Source organism: Aythya fuligula, chromosome 19 (genome assembly GCF_009819795.1).
Source record: "Aythya fuligula isolate bAytFul2 chromosome 19, bAytFul2.pri, whole genome shotgun sequence".
NCBI lineage: Eukaryota > Metazoa > Chordata > Aves > Anseriformes > Anatidae > Aythya > Aythya fuligula.
Window position 1 is genome coordinate 5510267 of NC_045577.1, and position 23921 is coordinate 5534187.

At 57.5% G+C, this 23921-nt stretch overlaps 1 protein-coding gene across 1 annotated transcript; it reads right to left on the reverse strand.

Annotated features, from left to right (window-relative positions):
* Window positions 1-1843: 1843 nt before the first annotated feature.
* On the reverse strand, window positions 1844-23298 carry SARDH (sarcosine dehydrogenase). Its single transcript, XM_032200293.1, has 22 exons — window positions 23236-23298; window positions 23064-23157; window positions 22060-22381; window positions 21263-21441; window positions 20694-20873; window positions 19690-19813; window positions 19475-19575; window positions 18578-18682; window positions 17812-17941; window positions 16181-16267; window positions 16001-16091; window positions 13582-13723; window positions 12418-12501; window positions 12184-12297; window positions 11439-11577; window positions 10931-11044; window positions 9463-9610; window positions 9146-9239; window positions 5166-5328; window positions 4730-4898; window positions 4196-4331; window positions 1844-2331 (listed from the first exon to the last, which is right to left on the reverse strand). Exons 3-22 carry the CDS (start codon window positions 22373-22375, stop codon window positions 2206-2208), a joined length of 2742 nt encoding a protein of 913 aa, XP_032056184.1. The 5' UTR covers window positions 22376-22381; window positions 23064-23157; window positions 23236-23298; the 3' UTR covers window positions 1844-2205.
* Window positions 23299-23921: the final 623 nt, after the last annotated feature.

Here is a 23921-nt window from a genome sequence, read left to right on the forward strand (position 1 = left end):
TGCCCTGCCTGCCCCTGCTCCCCGGTGCCAGCGGTCTCCTGCCATTTCGGGCATGTTCTCCACGGAGAATACAACCCTACACAGCTTATAGGGTGAAAGCTGTGGGCTCTTGCAGGAAGATAAGGCTCTATTCCCCCAGCAGACATGTGGTTAATCCTGGCACAGGGGGAGGCATCCCCACACAGCCAGCGTGAACCTCATTTATTAGGACAGACGGCCAGGAGCGCGGCCACCCCCCCTCTGCCTTCCAGCTTGAGAGCACCAGGGAGCGCAACCGCCTCCCGTTGAGAGACAAACTCACCCCAGTTTGTTTTTTTTTAATGTTTCTAGTGAAACCAAAGCGTTTGGGAGTTCAAACTCTCGCCCGTGGCGCTTGTTGCGCCAGGCGAAGGAACCGAAATTGGTTCTCAAGAGAACAGAAAACAAGCGAACCCAGTCGGAGGGAACGAAATGAAAAGATGCCGTGTGATTATTTCTTCAGGCGGGCGAAAACTGCGCTGGAGACGAGGCTCTCCCTGTGCTGAGGAGGATGGAGCCCCAGTCCCTCGCTGCCTGCGCTCGTTTGTGATTAAAAGAGGCCGGGGGGAGATGGGGAGGGAGCTCCGCAGCCATGGGGGGCTCCACGTGCAGGGCTCAGCCACGGGGCCACCAAAGGGACCGTGGACCTGTCCCCTCCTGCTCCCCCTGAGGACAGCCAGGGGGGTTTCCAGACACCTCCAAAGCCAGCTCTGTGCTGCTGTGGCTGGCAGCACGCAGCTTGGAGGCCACACGAGTCCCCCTGGCAGCTGGGAGCTGCCGGAGCCACCTCCAAGGTGACCTTGGGACGATGGCAGCAGAGCAGAGGGGACGGCAGAGCAGCCCTGGTGCCAGAGCCCTGCACGGCCAGCACATGGCACAGCACCGAGAGGAACAGCCCAGAGGGGACACGGGCAAAAGCCACACGGGCCAAAGCATGTCTCAAATTCCTTCTCCTCCAGGCTCAGAGGATGCACATTTATACACACACACACACAGAGCAAGGGACCCAGACCCAAACAGCAATCGCCTTTGGGGTTTTCTTTTATTCCCTGGGGGCAGAAGATGAGAATCTGCCTGCAGCTCAGTGCTAAGGGGCTGCACAGCCCTGCTGTGCTTTCCTCATTTCCAAAGCAGAGTGCTGGCACAGGCTGGCAGCGCTCCCCAGGGCACCAAGTGCTCTCCCATTCCAGGATCCACAGCAAAAAAAAAAACGAAACTTGCCTTTGCTCTTGCGTTGCAGCAAAAGGAAAAGGAGGAAAAGGTCACTGCCTGGGTCTGGGGAATGTCAGCCCTCCCAGCCTCCTGCCACATGTCCCAAAATGGCCCTCCAGCACCACAAACAAAACCCGAGCAAGCACCGAAAGCTTAGGCTCCCCAGGCTTTGCTTTTAAGAGGACTTAGGTGGCAATTACCAACCGATGGATGTCGGTGCTTAAAATCCCTGTGGATTTCATGATTTGATGTTGCAGAGGAATCCTGCAGTGGGATCCCCGGTGTGAGCCTGGGCAATGGCCCTGTGCCCCCCCCGCCCCATCCCAGGGGAGATGCTGAGGGATTCCTGCCTGTCCCGTGCTGCTGATCCCAACCCCCCGACTCACCCCACAGCCAATTTCCAGCAGCACGGCTGTGACTTGCTGGGAAATGCCCCCAAAAAAACATGCGAGAGCCCAAGGGGCAGAGCCAGCCCCATGCCCCGCTGCTCCCCCAGCAGTGGGTCCCCAGGGCACAGCCACGACGCGGTGACAATTGTCAGAGCGGGGACAGGAGCAGCAAGAACACAGAGGAACATCAAATTTGGAGGCGACAGTCATATTAACGGCAGAGAGAGAGTTTAAAAAATTCATTTCCGTGCAGTATGAAACTACATTTTGGGGGAAAGGGTTTCCAGCAAAGTCAAAAATTGAAACCATTTCATTTGCAGTCAAGCACAACACTGTTTTCAGGTCAATTAACCCACGGGAAAGAACTATTGCTCTAGTGGTATTGTTTCATTTAGGAAACCTGGGAACAAAACTGTTGGGCTCTTTGGAATCTCTTCCATTCCTTCCCCTTTAACCTGGACCAAATTTGCTCGACGAGTTCACTGCAGGTGTTTGCCCAGCTCTCCCTGCTGGGGCAGCCGGGTCTGGGGATTTGGTCGGTAGCTCCAAAGGGCTCTCTCCTTCCACATCCCCATCCCGGTGTCCTTCAGTAAATTCCCTTCACTCGCTTGTTCTCCGGGTCAAACGGGGACTTGGTGTGTGCTCGGGCCGGGTAGCTCACCCCCATCCTCTCCAGCAGGTAGCTGCCGCTCTTCACAAAATCCAGCGAGACCTGCAGGGCAGAGCCACACCAAACCCCCCCGTTACGCACTGCGAGGTGCTGGGGGACAGCAGACCCCTCCCTGCCACCCCCCTGACCCCACTACTGGGCTCTTCCTGCACTGGGGGACGCTCCCCCCCCCGCTCTTCAGCCGTGCTTTCTGCAGAAAACCCAGCTCTGCCATCCCAGGAGGATGCACAGAGAGGAGGAAAACAGATTTTTAAAAGCACTGAGCTAAAAAATAAATAAATAAAAACAATTCAGTTTTTCTGTCTCTTTTTTTTTTTTTTTTTTTTTTTCTGTGGATTTTTTTTTCACCAGCATCCAATGCAGAGCGCACTTAGGAGCTCGAGTTCATCACGGGGTGGGTGGCAGGGGGATGGCACACCCCAGTGGGGTCGGTCCCCGCTGTCCCCCAGCTGGGCACTGGCTGCAGGAGGAGACCGTGGTGGCAGCCAGGATGTCCCTGCTGCTGTGACAAGCCCGAGGTGTCCCTCCTGCAGCACCAGGCAGTGCCGGTGCCCGAGACACCCCAATTGAGGGCAGGGTCCTGGTGCAGCTCCCGCTCCCCTCCCGCACAGCCAGCGCCTGCCGTCACGGCGTAAATCAAGCGGGAGTTATCGCAGGGAGCGGAGAGATTAAGGCTGCACGTTAACATCTGCTTAATGAGCGCTGCTTCCCGCGGGCACAACGCAGCTGCCAGGGCTGGGGCCCCGCAGCGCAGCCCCCTGCATGCAGAGCTGCTCCCCGTGGCACCGAGAGCTGCTGGCCCCACTGCTGGCCCTACTGCTGGCAGAGGTTTCCCCATGGCAAATACCCGGGCAGGGAGAAGCACTCAACGTGCCCAGTGGGATGCACTCAGCACCGCTCTGCTGCCTCGCCGCAAGCAGGAGGGGACCGTCCCCGTGCCACCTCCATCCCACCGCCTCCGTCACGCTGCCTGGGGCAGGCGGGGGCGGCCGGGAGAGCGAGATGTGGCAGGGAGAGAGTGGGAAAAGAAAGGAAAGGAGAAAGCCAGATGTAGGGGAAAGCATTCGCTGTGGTGGGACGGGGGCACCGGCTGCAGACCCCGCTGCAGCGCCCAGCTGGAGCCTGCTGCCACCTCCCAGCCTTAGAGGGCACCTGCCTTCCCCACGGGGACAGCCTGACCCCCCTAAATGCTCACTGAAGCACTCCTGCACAGCTCCCCATAAGGATTTGAGCAGCCCCGAGTCCTGCGTTCCCCTCTGTGCATGTCCCTGTCCCTGTCCCTGACTTGTGCTGAAGCAGGGAGATGAGGAAGGGTCCCCCCGGGGGGGCTTCAGATACCCCTCCAACCCCACACTGCTTGACTTGGGAGCCTCGCGCTGACACAGGATTAAAAATCAAAGTAAGCCAGAGGATTAAAGCACAAACATATGTGCTGCAACAGGGACAGCCCCCGGGGACGTCACCCTGAGCCCTCTGTCCCCACACAGGCTCCCCGACCTCTGTCCGCAGCACGCCGCTTAATGAGGGCACCTCATTTACACCCCAGGAGTCTCGCGGGGTTAATTGAGAGCCCGCTGCACTCCTACTGGGCAGTCGATCCCCGTAAAATAACTTAATTCACCGCTGCAATTAAACACTCGCTTGCAATTAGCATCTGAGAGCACGCGGGGGCCAGGCGGGGTGGCAGCCGGGACGTCACCGGCGAGGACATCGCCGCCCCGAGCCGTGGCATCGCTCGCCCCCGCGTCTCACGCTGCTGTCGCTTCGGGGGGGGGCACGGGGGGTGCCCCGTCTCGCACCCCATCTGATGGCAATGTGCTCGTGCATATGGCTTCGAGCAGAAGCTCTGCGCTTCCCCTGCCAAGCCTGGGGTGCAGGGGCAGGCGGCGCCGCCGCCCGTACTCACGGGTCCCCCCGCGGGGTCGCGGATGTAGCCGTAGGCGATGGTTTTGTCGATGGCGAACCCAAAGTCTGCCCGGCGGATGTGGCCGACCACCTGGCCGTCCCTCCAGATGGCCTCCAGGCCGAACATCGGCACCTTCCTGCGGGGCCAGAGCAGAGAAAACATCGGGAAAAATCCCGGTTGGGAGCCCACAGGCCAGGGGGAAAGGGCTGGAGGAGAAGCCCGTGAGCTGGGGATCCCCCCTGGCACGGGGGCTGCTGCCCCACAGCCCCCCCATTCCTTCACCAAGGCCCCTCCAGCCCGAATTGCAAAGCCTCCCCCCTCCCTGTCGCAGCGCTCCCAGCTTCCATTAACTACCGAGCGGGGAATACGTGGTGGGATTTAAATTAGAGATGTAATTAGAGCACAGAAAACAGCCGAGCGAGCTGGCAGCCGAGCTCCGTGTGCGCTCACGGGGTGCGGGGGCTGGATGGGGAGCGCTGCGGGTGCTCATCCTGCCACGTGTGGTGCTGAGCTGCCCCGAGCAGCCGTACTCACTCGTCGGTGGTAAAGCAGACGAGGCGGCGGAAGATGCCCGAGGATTTTTGGGCTTCCACAGCCTCCCGGCCCAGGAAGGGGATGCCGGACTTGAGCTTGCAGGTGAAAGCCAAGCCTGCTTCTAGCGGGGTGTCGTCGGGGCGCAGGTCTGCGTGCCAGTGTCTGTACCCTGCCAAAACCAAGCGTGGGTCTCCCTGCCTTGCCAGCAAGCCTGGGGTGAGCAATTTGGGAGACCAAGACACCAGCCCTGCCTGTTGGCCACCCCTTGGGTCACTTGGCCTTGGGCAAAGCACCCTCGAGAGGAGCCCACAGGTGGGGAAGTCTCAGCAGCACGGGGCCAGCTGCACCCCAAAGCTGGGCAAACCCCATTTGCCTGGGTCACCGAGCCAGAAGCAGAGCAGGAGGAAAGGGAAAGCTGCCAGCAAAAGCCCCAAACCTTTCTCAATGCTGAGGCTGTCAATGGCTCTGTAGCCGGCGTTGGTGATGCCGTGCCGGGCGCCCGCCTGCATCACCGCCCGGTACACCCTGACGCAGTCTGCCCGGGGCACGTGCAGCTCCCAGCCCATCTCGCCGACGAACGACAGCCTCATGGCACGGACCTGAAAAGCACAAAACCCCCAAATCCCTGGGGATGGAGCAGGGCTGAGCAGCCTGGCAGGGGCTGCTTGAGCTCCCCAGCCAGCCTCGCCACCCACCAGGGTGAAAGCCAGCTTGGCCAGCAGCGTTGCACTCATCCTGATTTCGTGCAAGGCTTTTCTTTGCTCTGTCTTTGTGCCACGTTCAGAGTGAATTTCTCATCGCTGGACAAGCAAAGCTGCGCAGCTCAAAACCACAGCTAAGAGGCAAGTGAGCCCAGAGATCGAGTCTCCCTCGGTGCCCCCCTGCTTGGTGCTGTCACTGGGGTCCCTGGGGGACACAGGGGTTGTGGTGCTGCACCCTGCAGCCAGCTGTCCCTGTGGTCAGGCTGCGGTCAGCAGCGATGCTCCCCACACCAGCCAGGCCTTTGTCTCCCTCTGCTGATCCAGCTACACCGGAGGAAAGCCCGCGGGCACCACTTACGCTGCATCTCCCCAAATCTGCTGTATTGCCTGTTGGCAGGGAGACCTATCCCCAGCGGGACTTCGGGGCTGTTGTCCCCCAGGGATGTGTCCCCCAGGGATGGGTCCATGTGCACCCAGCAGCCGCATGCTGTCACCCAAAGGCTGAGCCCAGAGTCCCCATCTGCGCCCTGATCACCCCATGGGGCTGCTCAGGTTCCCCTTGAAGACACGGTGCCCCAGAGCAGTACTCTTGGCAGCCCAATTAGCCAGACACTGAATGCACCAAACACCAAAGAGGGATGAGAAGACAGCTTGGTGCTCCTCGGAGCTCTCCCTCCCTCCCTGCCTGTGCTCCCCAGGGACAGGAACCACAGAAGAGCCTGGGGCAGCACCGTGATGTCCTGACCCTGCTGATATCCCCACTTCTCTCCCAGGCAGGCAGAGATGTGCCCTGCGTCGTGCCATCCCATAGCCCCATCAAGCTCCTCTGCACTCCCAATGCTCCCCAGGCTTGGGGACATTCCCTGGAGACAGCCCTGGAGCCTCAGCTCTATTTCCCTCTGGTTCATCCCTTTGGATTCATGTTTTTTTTTTTTTTTTTTTTTTTTTTTGACGGGGTGGAAGCAGAGAACTCTCCAGCCCTAAGGGGAAATCTGGGTGCCCGCTGCTCGGTTGGCACAGCCCGGGTTGGGGAGGCGAGGGCCGGGCTCTGCTTCTCCCGCGGGTTTCCGCCAACGTCTCCTGGGAGCAGGCGTTCCTGGTAGGTTTCAAACGGAGCTATGAAATAGCATCAATTTCGGGGCCTTTGAGCAGCAATTCAAAAGCATTTAAGTATTCTAGAAAATGAAAACCTGAGCTTTACCCCGCAATCCAGCAGGGAAATTCAAGCGGGGTCCTTTCGCTGCTGTTAAATACAATGAGAGACGCTATATATAAATTCGCAAACCAATCGGTAATTTCCAGAGTCATTAGCTCCGCGGGACTTCTCCTTTCACTCCAGCTGATTTTGCTCAACTACTGAGTTAATGCACAAAAACCTCAGCGATCACTTTTTAAAGATGCTGGGTTTGGTTTAACCCCACTGCAAGGCGATAACATCGGGGTGGGCTTCAGCTCGCCGCCCCCAGGAGCCTCCCTCCGCCTGTCCATGCTCGTGGCGACTTCGAGGGCCCAAAGGTGCCCCCCCAAAGGATGCACGGTGACCTTACAGCTACAGCAACACCCCCATACGAGCTGAATCCTCTGCACGCTGACCTGGATTGCCTTCAGGCTTACGGGGTGACTGCTCCGACATCAGCACTACCGAGCACTTCAGTACAGCCGTATGAAAAGAGCTCACTTTTTTTTTTTTTCCCCACATAACTTTAGAAAACCAACTACAACAAAAATCCTACACTTTGCAGCCCTGCGAAGCATAGAAAACATTCTGTTTTCTCCTTTAATTCTGTGCCAGTATAATATTACCCATTTCACAAGCCTGAAAATTCACTTTCCTTTCCTTTCTGTCTCTGCTCAGATGCCTGCAGTTCAGGTGCTGGCTCTGCCTGGGAGGGCAGGAAAGCTTTTTCTTTTCTATTCTTTTTCTCCCTTTTACTTTTTTTCATAAAATCAGGGCATTTGCACTCAAAAGGAGCCCTATGATTCCTACCAGCCGTTTCTACCTCGCAGGACTGGATTATTTTCTTGCAAACTTGAAGGGAAATGCAAATAAACCCATCACGCTCCTGCAGACAGGAGCGTTCATACACCTTTCAGAGGGCTAAGTGGATTATTACAAGATGTTATCGGCCTGCCACAGACATGACGGGGAGGATGCGGGGAGGATTGCAGCTCTTCAGCGGTGACAGCGACGTGTGGCAAGGGGGACAGCCTGCAGCAAGGGCTGGCCCTCGGGTCCCCTGTGCCACCATCCCCTCACGTATGCTGGATACAAAAAGGGTTTTTGGCCCCTGCGTGGTGACATTTTGGAGGATTCATCTGAATTAGGCAAAACCTGTGCCTTAGTCAAAGTGCCCTAAGCCCCGGCTAGGCTCTCCCTCACAGCTCAAGTAGCCTTAATTTGATTTTGCAGCAATCCCTTCAGCAGCCAGCTGCATTCGAATTAAAGCCACTTTAATTCCAAATGAAAAGTGTCCGCGTGCGGCTTAACCCAATTTCACCAATACGCCAGGCCTGCCTCCCACTGCCTGCTCTCACCGCCGCACCTCCAGGAGGATGCTCAGGGCCGCCAGCCTGGGCAGGGGACAGTTAATTTTGCCTTTAATTATTTAAGGCTAAGAACACATCCAGACAATTTTCTCACTTCTTTTCTGATGCTATACCACGTGCCCGGCTGTTATTTTCTTGAGTCCCTAAATCTGGGAAGAATTTTAGTGAGTCCAAAAATTGCGTTATTCCCTGCAACGCTGTCAAGAAGCACAATGAACTTTTTTTTTTTTAATGCTACACTCACTGTTAAGCCAATTCTGGCTATTTGGAGAACTGATACCATCCTGCTACTTTATATAATCAGTTTCTAAAGCTCAGAGGGCATTCTTAACCAAGATTTCTACTCACAAGGGCTTAGCTCGAATTGACTGCGTAGGTCATCAAGCAGACAAACACAAAACTGACATCCTGCTTCTCTCACCGTCTTGCTGAGCGACGGTCTTGGGCAAAACAAACATCTGAACATGTATCAGCTTTTCCGTGTGTCAGACAGCAGTGATAAGCCCTTTGAATTTAGAAAATCCTCTGCAACACAGCTCCCTCGGGGCACGCAACGGGGCTGACTGCCACCGGCACCCCAAGGCGCTTCCCGTCCCCTGGCGCTGGCCCCGTGGGGCTGAGCCCCAGGTTTTGGCCATCTCTGCGCTTGCATAACCGCTGACGTGAGCCCCGAAGTCTCGGCAAACGCAGGATGATCTGCGCTGGAACGGAAAGCTTAAGGTTGTCAGACTGTGCCTGTGATCAAATGCAGCGAGGCATCAGGCTGCTGAGCCCTTCCAGGGAGCCGTGACACATCTCGCATTAAATCGCTCCCCCCCCCCCCCCCATCTTTTTATATATATTTTTTTAGGGGTAGGAGGAAAAGGAAGGGATCCGGAGTGTCAGATAAACCTATCACCAGTGCTCGTCCTAATCTGAGGGAGGATTCTCTTGTTCCTTCACCGCTGCTGCAAACCAGTGGCCGTGCCCAGAGAGCGCCCAGGCACCCCCAGCTGGAAGAGCAGGCAAGAGGGGAGGAAAACACCCCGCTCCCATTGTCCTTTTTGCTCTTTTCCAACAAAAAACCAACCATCCAAGCAGAAAACAAAACAACCAAACTCCCCAGCAGCCCATTGCAAACTCCCAGCCTTGACAAGCCGCGGGAGCTCGCGTGCCAGCCCCGTCCTACCGTGCACCCTGCGGCCCTCACGAGTTTGTGGGTGGAGAAGGGGAAAGCCTCGTTGCTCAGGTCGGTGTCAAGCACTTCTTGGAGGACGGCACGGCTGCAGGGGAACAGCAAAGGGGCCGTGGTGAAAGGAGGTATCTTGCTAACCCACTGTTGATGGCCATCACCCAACCTTGCTGTCCCATCCCGGCTGGCCGCCCCTCTCCCTCCAAACGGGACCTAATGTGGGGAATCCTACTGAGGGAGCGGGGTGAGGAGCAGGGGACGTGGGGCTGGGTGTCAGGGTGCCTGCTGGGGGTCACGGTGCTCCCCCCACTCACCTGAGCGGGCCCTGCAGGCTCATCATGCCCAGCTCCTCCGAGCAGTCGATGAGCTGGCACTGGAGCTTCATGTCCTGCAGCACCGCCGTGATGTGGGACCAGTTGTGCTGCGCCACCGCCCCGCCGATGGCCAGGTAATAGCCGTCCCCTGGAAGAAATCCCAACCCCCCAGCGTCATTTTAGGCTTGGGTTGGGGTGATGCTCAGCTCGGGGCTGATTTTTGTCTCTGGATGCTGAGATGCAGCTGGGGGTGTCTCTAGCTTGCACAGCCTGGGGGGACCTCAACAAAAGGGGAGGTTAAATGATGCTGGGACAATGGGACAAGGGGCCCTTCGTGCTGATTTTGCTTGTGGGTCTCAGCTAGCGAAGGGAAAACCGAATGACCTTTAAAACCTGAAAGAAGAAAGAGTAAGGGTCTCCAGAATGTGAAATCAAACCCCCCCCACTGCAACCTCACCGGGGCCCAGGTTTAGGGTGGACAGGCAGGGAGGCATCTGTGTGAACGTGAGCAGGAATTTCATGTCGCTGCTAATCCTGGGCGACAGCTTCCCAGGGATGCAGTTTGGGAGCCGATTATCGCATGATCGATCGCCCCTCTTCCTTCCCCGCCACGACGAAATTGCTCTCTGATAACCTGTCATAACGCTAATAAGTGCAGCCACCTACTGTAATTGGAAAAATAGACTCGCTTCTATTAAACTCCTCCGGCACCCATCAAACCCAGCAGCTCCGCCATCCGCTTCCCATCACCTGCGGGTGCCCTGGATGAGAGGGATGTGGGATGGGCTGTGGGGTGGGAAGGGCTCGCTGGCACCATCCCCAATGGGATGAGGGTGCAATGGGACCAGATACCCACTACAGCAGCATCTAGCACAGCGTTGGCAGCGCTGCTGGAGCCCAGCTCGGCGCCCTCCTCCCCTGCTGCTCCCTAATGTCATTTCTGCCCCCCGGGCTGGCTGCTCTGCTTCCTTTCAATTCCTCTTTATGGCAGCTGATAAGGGCTTTGGGAGAGGTCAGAGCAGCCAGCCAGGGCTGGAGAAACCCAATAAGACCGAGGAGCGGTGCAGGCCCCCGGCACAAAGGGGATAATTGGGTTACGGGCAGCCAGGGGTGGAGGTGGAAGAGCCAGGTGGTGCCATTAGGGAAATGCAATCACCCCGCTGCCTGCGGCCATGCATGGTCCTGAGCATGGCGGGGATGGAGGAGCTGCTGGTGGACCCTGAACTGAACCTGCCACCCTGGCCCCCTGGCCCCCCGATGCTGGGAACTGAGAGCATCCCAGGGGGCTGCTGCCACGTGCCTGGTTTGTGGGCACAATGAGGGTTGCAGGCACGGATCCTAACATCTGTGGTGCTCTTCCCCGCGATGCTTAGCTGTTTAACTGCATTTTAGCTTATTCTGGGGGCTCAGTGAAGCCCTGTGACCCTCGTATGAAAGCAGAGACCCCCAGTTCTGCATTGCTGAGTACCTTGGAAGGCAGGGGCCAGGGGGGAGCCCGGCTCCCCGGGGTTGATCCTGCTGACGGTCAGGTCGCTCTCCACGCCGCCGCGCTTGTTCAGCATGCAGGTGTACACGGTGGAGCCTGCGGGAGGGGAGACGGCGCCGCTGCCCACCAGCCCTCCCCACCAAAACGTGTCCTAATTCTTAAATAAAACACCACTGCCTTGGTGTGCCGTGCCCTGTGCTGCGTGCCCAGCACCAGAGACAGGAGCAATGCTTTTTTTTTTTTCCTTAGGTTTTGTATCGGTTCCTGGCTCAGAGCACGCTTCCCACAGCACAAATAGGAGCAGGATCCGGCCTGTGGGGAGGCCGGGCAGAGCGCTCGCTCCCACACCACTCCCACGCCCTCTGCTAAAGCAGCTTGGAAAATAAAAGCCGTTTTGGGTCCTCGCTGTGTGTTTTGGTTCGAGGTGGCACTTCCCAGTGGAGGCAGCAGTGGAGGCCCGGCGGCCCACGGGCGGAGGCCGAGCCTTTACCTGGCGCTTTGCTCACGTCGGCGGTGAACAGCCAGTTGGCCGCTTTTGTTGCTTCGGGGCCGACCAGGTAGAACTTCCCGAAATAAGACATGTCAAAGAGAGCCAGGGCGTTCCGGCATGTTAAGCATTCGTTCTTGATCTAAAATTAAAGCAAACACAGTGCTGAAGCCGTGGCGCGCTCCTCTCACTCTGCAAAGGGAGAGACGTGTGAAAGCCATTTATGTAAGGAGACACAGCACCCGAGCATGCGCCTGGTGCCTTCAAAACAGCCCTGAAAAACTCAGGTGTTGGATGTAGCACGTCTGGCAGGCTCCCCCGTATGCCCAGTCCCATCCGTTATGTCAGTACCACAGCGAGAGTTACCAATAATAAGTCAGATTTTATCAAGTTGGGTATTCCTTCCCCCATTTCCCAGCAGGCTCCCTCGCCCCACAGCGTGTGCTGTTTATCTGGATTTGGGGGCCAACACTGCAGATGGATCTGAGCTTCCCTGAGTTGGTTTCAGCTCCTTACTTTGGGAAAGCAGCGACAAAATTCACAGGGCCTCTATGCCAAGGTTTCCAAGCACAGGGCACACATTTCACTTCATTTCTTTGGGGACATTTTGCCCAGTTTTAGGCAAGCCCATGCTTTCCTTCCCTCTGAGCCTCACCAGCTCTTTGCAGGGCTGCAGTGTTGCAGGGGCTCTGGTGCTTCCAACACCCCCAGCTACAGAAACACCCCCCAAAACCCCCCCTACACTCACGGTGTCGTGATGGGGGGGGAAGTCAAAGGTGTACTCGTCTGCCAGCAGCTGGTTGTAGGCGTAGTCCTTGTGGCGCTCCTGGCTGTAGGCACCGTAATAGTCATAATCCAGGACCTGGGGGAGAAGCAGGAGGACAGAGGGCACTGGAAAGACCCCCTCAAAGCTGAGGGCTGCCCCCCATTCGGGGGAAATACACCTGCTTTTGGGGCAGCACACGTTGGGCACCATGCTTACCGGAGCTGTTCCCTTGGGGCTGAACCAGCCTGGCCGCTCCCAGCCGTGCCTCTCCTGGAAAACACAGCCCTGCTGCAGCAGCTCCTACTTGAGACAAAGAGAAATGGGAAGGAAAGGTTAAAAGCTGCCCTTTTCACCAAGCCCTCCTGCTTCAGCCGGCGGTGCCGAGGTTTTCCACCTCCAATGGATGCTCAAAACCCGACTCATAAACCTTTGGCTCTGGCTGTCAGCAGCCAAATGGAAAGAAGGGTCACCAGCAGCCAAAATCAGCTCCGTGGGTCGTCTTTTAGAAGAGCAGAACCCCTTGTCTGCCTACAGACTGGCTGATCTTTGTGCCCACCCAACAAGGGTATTTGTCTCAAGAGCATCCGACAGCCAGGAGCCCTGCAGCCCAGCCGTGCCCTGCTCCAAAGTCTGTACGGTGGCACACGAACCGCTGGCCGAGGGATGCTAAATCCACACAGCACGCTTCTCCCCAGTGCTTTCAAGAGTAATTATACAAATAACATCCAAGATTCATATGGCAACCTTCTTGTTCCTCCTCTGTAATCTCAGGAAAATCTCTCTGCACGCAATTAATTAGGGATCCATTAAGATATTTTTGTTGGGTGCCTCCGTTCGGAAAAGAATAGATTTTGTTGAACATTTCAGAAGTGATTCAGTGTCTATTTATAAAACACAGCACATGTTCTGGAGCTGCATGTACAAATACCAGGCTGTCAGTCAAATGGGCATCGCCTATTAGACATGCTATTAAAAAATAAATTGCATCCTCGGTGACAGAAAACAACCGAGCTGTCAACCAAACATCGGGGGCCGGTGGGGAGGAATGTCTGTTGTTCTGCTCGAGCCTCTGCTCGCCATCGGGAGAGGGATGCTGTGAGGTGAATCCTCTCCCAGGGATAAGGGGCTCAGAAAAAGAGGCTGCACCCTGGCAGGACGGGGCCACCCCAGGAGCACTGGGGGGCTCTGAGCTCTGTTCTCCACTTGCCCCTTGCCCGGTGACCCTCACCAGGCTCTTAAAGCATCTCCACAGCACGCTGTTTTGGAGAGCAATGTGGCTAAGGCCATGCCTTCCCAATGCTTCAATGCATCTATTCATTTATTTATCTTATTTTTTGGCAGAAGCAGGGGCTGCCTGGAGGGTCCCTGGGGTCTCCTCACCTCGTGCAGGGGGTCCTTCCTCATGTTGCGCCCCGCCAGCGGCTCGTCGTGGGGGAAGACAACGGAGTAGTTCTTGGCGTAGGACTCGTGGCTCCGCTCCCGGATCCAGCGGTTGTTGTCCGTAAGGGACTGGTGAAACCTCCTGGAGGGCACAGCAAGACAGGGTGGCCATCAGGACAAGCACATCAGGACAAGCACATCGGCTTGCTAGGATCCCTGGTGCCCTCCTGGGCATGGCCCCCCTGGCCGGAGGAGGTGGCTGCAGCTATTGTGGTGTAAATTTGGGATCCCTGCTCCCTTTTTATGGGTAGGAGAGCAAAGAAACCAAAAATCGCATCTTTTGCCCATCAAACTGCTCTAGCTCATCCCTGTGGCTCTGCCCACTCAGTGCAACCCACAGCCCTGGTCCAGATGGATTTACCAGAGCTGGATACAGTCCTGCTGGGGGAAAACAAGAAAAAAATAGGAAAATTTATGTTAATTCTGCTCTGTTTCAGCGTTGGGCCAGCCTCAGAGAGCGTCTCTCGCAGAGCCCAGTTTTAAATGCAGCCCCGAAAGGGAGCGAGCCATGAACATTCCTCACATTTTTCATCCAGTTCTCCCCAGACTGAAATATAAATAAAACCCAAAGCATTTTAAATTTGTTTGACATATTTTCCTTTTTCAAGCAGAAAAGCTCCTTGAAGGAATGTGCTGGTTCAGCATGTGCTGGGGGGCTGTTACCGGAGCCCCCTAACTCTGGCACCGTCACCGCTCAGCTGGTGCCATCTCTCCTGCCCCAGCTCTGGCAGGGGACCAGTGCCCAAATTGCCCAGAGCCCCTCCGTCTGCAGAAAGGCAGCCAGGCAGCAGGCAAAAGGCAAGACAAAACATGATTTATAGGGCCTTTTAAAATGTCATTTTCAGGTTTCTTCCCCACTTGGTGCATGCAGCGTGGAGGCGGGCAGCAGGGGGATGGCAGGGCAGAGCGCTGCAGGCTCTGGTGCCCCTTTCCCTCCTCCCACCTTCCTCTTCTCCAGGCACCCAAAAGGAGATTTTCCCAGCCCCCAGCTGAGCTCAGTGCTGGTGGCTGTTTCCCAAATTTTCACCCAGGCTGGGGCTTTCCAGGGCGAAGGGGCAGCAGGGACCAGCACTGCTCACAGGTCGTACTTTCGGGTCATTCCTCATGTAAGACCTGGGAGCTCCAAAAATGCAAGCAGTGTGCCCCAAAAGCAGCCGTGGGCAAGCCACGAGTCAGCTCCGTGGGGACAGCTTGCCCTGGCAAGTGTCAGTAGACACGTGGCAGGTGACACTTAGCATGTCACCGGCACGCCGGGCACCCGCCAGCCCCGGCCCCATCACCAACACGCTGCATTTTGACAGCAGCGAGAGGAGCAGCAGCTGCCAGATGAAATATTTACAAACGAGCGTTTTGAGAGGATAAATATTTAAATGTGCAGAAAAAGGAGTTATTTAAAGAGGAGCTCAGTAATCATCACCAAAATAAAAATTTAAAAATAAATAAGGAAAAAAGGGGGACTGACATCAGCTTGACAACTCCAGAAAAGGCGAGACACCGAGAGGACAAAACCCCAATGATGTGCGTGGCCGTGGTGCCCCAGGGGACAGCAGCGGGCAGAGCAGCTCCTGCTGCACGTCCCCATCCCCACGGCAGGGACGGCGGGGCCATGGGGCTGCTGCCCGCTTTGCAACCCGGTATGTTAATGCAAAGCAAAATCTGCAGTGTCTGGAGCCAGCGTGGCACGGAAGGTGTGTAAAAGCCTTGCCCCAACCCAGGCTCCTGACCCTACAGCTGTCCCTGTCCACCCGCTTGTTTCTCTCTTTGCTGCAGCAGCAGCACCGACCTCCTCCCTTCCCAGGCTGATTCTGTGCGTGGTTTACCAGCAGTGCCATCAAAACAATGGGATTTTAACAGCTTTGTCCCCAGCAAGCTTGTTGCTGTCGCTAGCAGCCCTATAAGAAAGCCCAAACCCAATCAAACACAATCGAGCAAGTCAAAAGCAATTACGGAGCCAACATCTGCACCGCCGAAACCTCGCGGCCCACGTCGTGCTGCGGAGAAGGGAAGGTAATCTATCTCCAGCTGAAAACATTACCCCCGATGATTAACTTAGAGGATTAGGCACAGCACTAATTGAACAACAACACAACCCAAACGCAATTACCCTGTCCTTTCTCATCACTGCAATCTCCTCGCATCTGCTGGAAGCTGTTTGCGTAGAAGCGGAATGAGGCAAATGAGATAAACCCCAGGTGTAAATTCATTAAAGCCATGGGGCGTAATTGATTCTGGCTTCTCGGGGGGACAGGGACTGTGGCACGGACACCACCGGACATCAGGTCCTGATGCCAGCACCCATGGGTGCTCGAAACCCATCCCCAGGACCTCTGAGAGGTGATGGGTGCCAGAGAAGCCTTGCCTGATGTCGTAGCCGTACATGTCCTTCTCCGGCCGCCCGTGGACGATCCAGTGAGCCAGCTCCCTCCCGCAGCCGCCTCCCAGCATCATCCCTGCGGGAGAGGCAAGGACCCAAATGAGGCCGTGAGGCCAAGTGCCCCACGCTGGGATGCACGAGGAGGTGTTTCTCACCGTCCCTTACCAGCGCTGTTGAAGCCACAGCCAAGGAAGAAGCCGCGGACTTCTGGAGCTTCCCCCATGAGCGGTTTGTGGTCGGCCGTGAACGACTCTGGGGGGCAGAGACAGGGATCATCAGCCAGGGCAGGCGTCCTGGGACACACCGCCTGCTTCAGGAGCAGGGATCATGAGCTGGCCTCATCCTGCTCCTGCTCCCAGAGCATATAATTACGGATATATCCGTGTATTTCCTCTAGAAGCTTGCACACGTGTACATGTACGCACACACACAGCACTGCCAGCAGCAGAGGCTGGTGGCACAAGGCAGCTCCTTCGCAGCCCTGCACTCTGCAAAGAGCCCCCACCATCCCATCCCGCCCATCACATCCCCAGCAGCCGGGCCGTATTTCATTGCCATTGCTATTTTTCACCTTCATTGATTTCTGCTGGGAAAATTCATGAGTTTAAGCTGCTTGGCACAACTAAGGGGCTGCCATCAATGCTGCCCAAGGCTCCTGTGCTGATGCCAGCTCGGGCGGGCAGCCCCTGTTCCCCATCTAGCCCCAGCCTGGTGCAAATCCCACACTAGGGAGTGCAGAAAACACCCTGATGGAGACGTGCAGTGCTCCCTGTGTTGAGGTGATTTGTCCAACCGTGCAAAAAGCGAGGGGAGGCACCTGCACCTCTGCCCGGCTTGGTCCCCCCAACCCCTGGCCTCAGCAGCAGGCAGCTCCCCCTATGAAGGATGGGTTTCCGAGCAGGGAGAGCTGCTCTGTTGGTGAAATACTTACAGCAGAGCAGAAAGAACAAGTGTTTGTTATTTGCTTCAGTCCAGCCTGACTCAGCTGTCGCGAGCAGAGCAGCAGCTCGGCTAAATCCAGCAGAGGAGGAGCGCTGACCCTTTGGAGGTTACCCCCCTGCGCTACAAACACCAGCCGTACATCTATAAGCTGTCAGCTCCCCGCTGGAGGCCACCAGCTCCTCTTACACCGCAGTTCAATCAAACATCAGCGCCCAGGGCCATGGCCCCCAGCTTTACAAGCCATGTTTTACCCGCTGCGGGGCCAGCAACATGCCCTACTTTCCCTCTGTGCACAGCCCAGCTCCGTCCCCAAGGGCCTCCAGGGTTTCCCTCTAAGTGCTTCAGCAAAAAGAGATATTTTTTTTCAGCGTGTGGAGGATTTCACGGCCAAACCAACCGTACAGGGCCTGGGTTCAACGGCGGCATCACCACCGGGGCTGCAGGACAGCAATGCTGCTGCCTTTAACTCTGCATCTTGCTTTGGGTGCAAACCTAACGGCAGCACCCCAGAAACCTGGAATCTCAAGGTTGAAACAATCATATAAATCCCAGAAGAGCAGCAGACACTGCCTGAGAAAACGTGTCTCTCTCCTCTTCCTGCAGCTAGCCTGGGGTGCCACCCCTAGGAAGGCGCCACCATTGCAGCCCAAGCACAGGAGCTTTCTCTGCTCCTTCATTTCCAGCCTGCACCAACTCCTGCTGTGCCCAAGCCCGCTCCTGGGTCAGGCCCTGATCCTGCCAAGCCCCCAGGTGCTGGGGGTGCAGCCCCAAACCAGCCGTGAGGCAGCCACGGATGTCCCACAAGATGCTTGTGGAGGCGCACAGCTGCCACGATGCTGCCACCGCCGCGTTACCGGGCCCGCAGACGGTGGATTTGATGCCCGTTTTCTCCAGCACCGGCACTCTGTTGATGGCACCCTCGATGTGCTGCGTGAAAACATCCCAGTCCAGGTCAAAGAGGCCAAAAGCAAATTTCTCGGATACCTGAAGGTAGGAAATGGGAATCAGGGCACAAAACAGAGCACAGCTGGTGGCACTCTCAGCTCTGGCAGCCTCTGAGGCCGCAGACTCAGATCTCTTGGGGTTTTATGAGCAGCCCAGGCAAGCACAGAGGTTCAAAACCAGCAAGAGCTCCCACCCAGGCTCTCTGCAGCTCTTTGTGTCCCCTGCGTGTGGTGGGCAAGCCTCTTGGGGACCACAGGAACGGGAATCTTCACCTCCTTCTGTGTCCCCTGGCAGAGTCCCTCCTCCCCGGGATGGAAAGACAAACCCTCGCTGCCCCAGAAAACCAAAAAATAATGCAGCCAAAGGGCTGGGACAGAGCCTGAATTAAGGCACCTGGCTAAAGGGACCCTGCGGCAGGCCAGGGGTGGCACGGTGGCCTCCAAAGTCCCCCCAGCCCTATTCACCCTCCTCATCTCCTCTCACACCCGTGTGCCTCATGCCTCCAGCAGGGTGGGCGCAGGGGATGCTCAGCCCTGCTCTCCCCACCAGCCACGAGGTCACTGCCCACAGGATGGGCTTTACGTGAGCGGGGACACGGGGAGCTCCTTTCTGCACCCATCCTGAGGCCATGGGTTCCTTGTAAAGCCTCCTGCCCCCACCCCAGGGAGTGCTCACCTCCTCCCAGAAGATGGGGTTTGACTCATAGCCGCCCACGGAGAGAGCATCGCCTTGGAGACGGAGGTACACCGAGGCATCGTGGTCGCGCACGTTCGGCATGTTCTGCAGTGGAGAGGGGGACAGAGGGGTCAGGGGGGGATGAGAGGACCCCCAGGCCCCACACGTGGCCCCATTTCCATGGGAGAAGTCAAGCAGGGTGAGCAGGCGCCCGGCCTGCATCCAGCCTTCATCACCCTCCGTGTCCCCAGCCCAGCTGGGGATTGAAGTGAGGGGGATGGAAGAGGAGGCCCAGAGGGTTGCACGCTGCAGCCTTTCCTCCCCAAATCCTCTTCCTCGCCGTGCTTGCACGGCCCAGAGGAGTTACTGGGGCAGAACCCCAATCCCTGGAATCGTCCCTTCTTAAAATGGGGCCTCGGGGACTGCCGGCTCAGGCACAGCCTGTGTCAGTGGGATGGAAACTCAGGCAGGTGTTACTCTCTGAGTCTTGGCACCTGAACGGTGCCCAGGAGAACTCCGAGTGTTTCTCTGCAGCCATAAGGCGAGAACAGATTTCTGCAGCTGGTTTGGGAACGCCTGGAGAGCTACAGCTCTGCCTGGGGGGGACCAGGGCTGGTTCAGAGACTGTTTGGCATCCTCACGGATGCTGCTTTCAGACACCAAACACACCAGAGACCCTCCAACAACTCTACCGAGAAAAATAATAATAATAAAATTATCTGCGAGTCATAACATGGTTAAATATTAAATCTGGCTCTGATCAGGCAATCGGCTACCAGGAGGAGCCGCAGGGTGCCTGCAGAGCCTGGCCCAGGTTTGTGCAGGGGGATGTGAAGTGTGGTGGTAGGGGGGGGTTCTGCAGGTCCCTGGGGGGGGCTGTCCCACCTCGCGACCCACCTGAATGCCCTCGATGCGCTCGGTCACCACGTAGGCGTGATGCATCGCCACCAGCGGCACGTGGACGCCCGCCAGCTGGCCCAGGGCACGGGCCCAAACCCCTGTGGGGACACAGAGCCCGTCGGGGGGTGGCAGGGGGACAGGGGACGGAGCAGCCCCCCGACACCCCAGCCCCTGTGGCACAAAGCAGAGCGGCTCCGCCGGCCGCCCCGTACCTGCGCAGTTGACCACGCAGGGGGTCTGGATGGTCCCGTGGGCCGTCTCCACCGCGTGCACCCGCTTCACCCCAAAATCGTCGGCTCTGACCTGGATGCCGGTCACGGGGCAGTTCTCTATGATCTGGGGGAGAGGGAGGAGAAGCAGGGTCATGGCTGGGATGTCCCAGCTTGCCCGACATCCAGCCCCAAAAGCGGGAAAGGTGAGGCTGGGCAGGGCTCTGGCCCTGGCCATCACAGAATCACAGAATTTCTAGGTTGGAAGAGACCTCAAGGTCATCGAGTCCAACCTCCAACCTAACGCTAACAGCCCTCCACTAAACCATATCCCTAAGCTCTACATCTAAACGTCTTTTGAAGACTTCCAGGGATGGTGACTCCACCACTTCCCTGGGCAGCCTGTTCCAGTGCCTCACAACCCTTTCAGTGAAGAAGTTCTTCCTAACATCTAGCCTAAAACTCCCCTGGCTCAACTTAAACCCATTCCCCCTCGTCCTGTCACCAGGCACGTGGGAGAACAGGCCAACCCCCACCTCGCTACAGCAAAAGCCATCTTCCTTTCCAGTTATTACTCTTACTACTGAAAACAGCGTTACTCTCAATTCCACCCTAAAACCACACCTCTGCGCACCCACAGCTGCAGGGGACACTCATTATTGATGTGCCTTGCCCATGATGTGCCTAGGATGAGCCAGCAATCCTCACCTCAATGGGGGGATTGTGTTACGTGACCCTAAAACCCAGGAACCTGCCTTGGGCTCTGCCTCATCTCACTCCTAGAGGTCTTCTCTTCACCCTGGATTTTCCCTGAGCTTATGGTCCCTGCCATATTTGTCTCTGTGACCCCAAAAGCCATCAAAGAGCACAGCATTTTTGCAGGGCAAAGCCCTGACCCTGCAGGAGCAATTCTGCTCCCTGCGGAAGGAGGAGCTGGGGAAGGCAGAGGCTGAAAACTCCTCCCGGGGTCAACAGGCATTAATTAGTAATTGCTAATTAGGAATTACCGTAGCACCTCTGGCAGCTGCTGCTCTGGCAAGAGTGGAGCAGGTGCCGGCGGGATCCATGGTGCCGTCCTTGGGGACGTAGAGCGTGCCGTACAGGTCGGTGACGTTCATCAGCGGGTACAGCTCCTTGGTCTGCGCTGGGGACAGGACGTAGGACTCCACGCCGTACACCTTCCCCAGCTGCCAGCCAGACAAGAAAATTGGGAAAAGAAGCAGGGAATGAGAGCCTTGGCTCATCCCATGCTTCTGAGGGAGTTGGAGAACCCACCGGGACATGTTTAGCTCCCCAAATGCTGCATGGCCCAGGTGCATCGCTGCCCCAAGGCAAGCCCTCCAGCCAGGGCAGTGGGAAGGTCTGCACAGATTTTAGGGCCATATGACCCCATATTCCTATTCGAGCTGCCTGTGCAACCCCGAAAATAATGCTACCGCTATCTGAAAGGGCGAAAATTGCCAGCTGGATTCCATCCTGCCTGCTTGGCCAGCATTTTGCCTGATTTTATCAGCCTGATGGAAACCAGGAGGCCACCATGTCCTGGGGGGGTGACGCCGGGGGGGCCGTTCCCTACCGACATGAGCCTCTTGTACTCGTCGAGGCGCTGCTTGTTGGAGGCGATGAAGAGCCCCCCGTTCTGCACCCAGCCCGTGTGCAGCCCCGTCTCCGCCGGCAGCTCCCGGCTGACCACGTCCCGCGTGTGCGCCAGCAGCTCCACCTCCACGTCGCTGGGACGAAGCTGCCACAGCAAACCTGGGTGGGGGACAGCCCGGCAGTGGGGCAGGCGGCTCTGCATCCCCTCCTGACCCCCCCCCATCACCCCAAAACCCCAGGGAGAGGAGTTCTGGGGGCCTCCTGGCACCACCGTCCCGCTCGGTGGGTGTCACCCCGCTGTGGCACTTGCTCCATCTCGTGGCTACCTCGGGGCTCTACAAATTATTGGTTTTGATTTTTTTTGATTTTTAAATGAATGGGAGAACAGGGTTTCTGGTGGGGACTACCCCAAAAAGACACAAAACCCCACAATGCGCGTTGAATTAAACTCGCCTAGTTCCCCTCTCCCTGCCAAAGAAATTGGATTAAAAATAATAATTTAAGAGTGGAAATAAGTAAGAGGGGAAATAAACTATTTAGTTATTCTCTGATCCTACTAAAAAATATATATAGAGAAAAAATGGGGTGTGTTTTACTAATGGAAAGTTGTGCCAAATGGAAAAGCAGAACCCTGAAATTCTCCACGATTAAAACCAAACCCCCCCAGGCACACCCAGAACCCACCCGTGCCGTGGGTGGGCTCCATCCACCCATCCCCAGCAGTGGGGTCCTGTGTAACCCCCCCCCCACACCCCGGTCCCGATCCCAATAGCTCACCAGCCGTGTGCCAGGTGGTGCCCGACGTCAGGCGGTCCCTCTCCAGCAGGACCACGCTGGTGACCCCCAGCTTGGCCAGGTGGTAGGTGGTCTGGCAGCCCAGGCTGCCCCCCCCGACCACCACCACCTCTGCCGAGGGCGGTAGGGGCCGGCTGGGCCCCGTAATCTTGGTGCCTTCCTCCTTCAGGGTCTTCTGGTAGGGGACGTTCTTCTCCGCCGGGGGCCCCGCGGCGTTGCTGAAGGGCCGGGGGCTTCTCCAGGGGGCTGGCAGGCGGCGGGGGGCAGCCGCCCGCAAGGCGCAGCTGATGTAGGACATGTCGACCTGCGGAGCCCCCAAACACCTCGCCAGGGTGGGCAGGGGGGGCCCTGCCAGAGGGTCACCGCTGGTGGCACCCGTGGTGGCATCGTGGTGCCGCGCAACGGGTTGAGCGGCACCTCGGGGGGGACCTGGGGCAAGGCTTTAAGCCAGGCTCCGTGGACCCCCACCTGCAGGAATCGCACCCCAAAGGGAGCCGGGGAGGCTTCCAGGCACCCTGCAGTGGGGCCCAGCTTAAAAAAAAAAAAAAGGAGCTTGGAAACGCACAGGTCACGGCAGCTCCTGCGCCTGTTCCCAGCCCACAGAAGCCACCCCCTTTATAATGTCTGTTTGTGTATTCAGGAGGCACCACAAAGGAGCAGGGGTTGCTCTGTATCAGAAGAGGGCAGTGCAATGGCTGCTGGCGGGGACGGGGACAGATAAAGTCCTCCAGCCCCGTGCCTGGGATCCGGGGACGTGGCTCGGGGTTTGCTCTGGCTTTGGAGCAGCCGCGGCCCCACAAACAGCAGGCTGTAATGGGGTGGCACCGCTCTCCCTACACCAGTTGCAGCTGGAGGCTTTTACAGACCTCGCTCCTGCAGGATCCTTGTGCAGCCACCCCACAGCCCTACAAATCTGGGAAATCCCACCCGGGATATCCCGCAGGAGTTCCTTGCGGGGTTCCCCACTGCTCGCCGGCTCCACTCACCGGCGACGCTTGCTCCGAGTGGTGTTCCCTGCCGCGATGGCCGTGGGGCGCCTGCCTTCCTCCGATGCTCTCCTCCTCCTCCTCTTCCGTGCCGCTGCCGTGAAAACATTAACCAGAACCGGGGGTGAGCGGGGCCAGCTGAGCGCTTCCCCTGCCCCGACCGAGCTCTTACCCGCTGTTGCTCCTCCGCCGAAGAAGAAAAACTCAGGGGGAGCCGAGGAATTCGAAACGGAAGGAAATTCTCACTTTTCTCCCCAGATCAGCGCTCGGCGGAGAGCAGAGAGCCCGGCTGGGGCCAGGAGGGGCTCGCAGCCTGCAGGGCTCGCTCGGTGCCAGAAAGCAAACACAGCGAGCGCGGCGAACATCTGACCCTCCTGCCGGAGTTCCCAGCAGTCACATTGAACGAGCAGAATTAAAATGCGTTTAAGCCAGACCCGAGAGCCCAAAGCGAAGGTGGGAACACCAAAAAATTTCATCTAGAGGGGGGAGGAAAATAAAACTTTTCATTTAGCTCTCACAGCCCCAAGGCTCTCACAGTCCCTGCGCCTCCTGCCCAGGACTCACCCCAAAATTAGGGCCTGTTTGGGCAGGAGGCGCAGGCGGTGCAGGCTCCTCAAAGGCGGCTCTGAAGGGCCGGATTCTGCTTTGGGGGAGAAATTTGGGGTGGGTGGAGCCGTGGCTGGGTCAGGGGCTGGTGAAGTTTGGGGCTAGGCAGCGTCGCGAGCCCTGAGTTTACTGCCTGAAGGCTGGGGTTTGGGGTGCTTGTGGTGGTTTGGGGGACTCGTGGCAGTTTGGGGGGGCTCGTGGCATTTGGTGGCATCACTGTCCCAGGAGCCACCCCCATGTGTGTGCTGAATG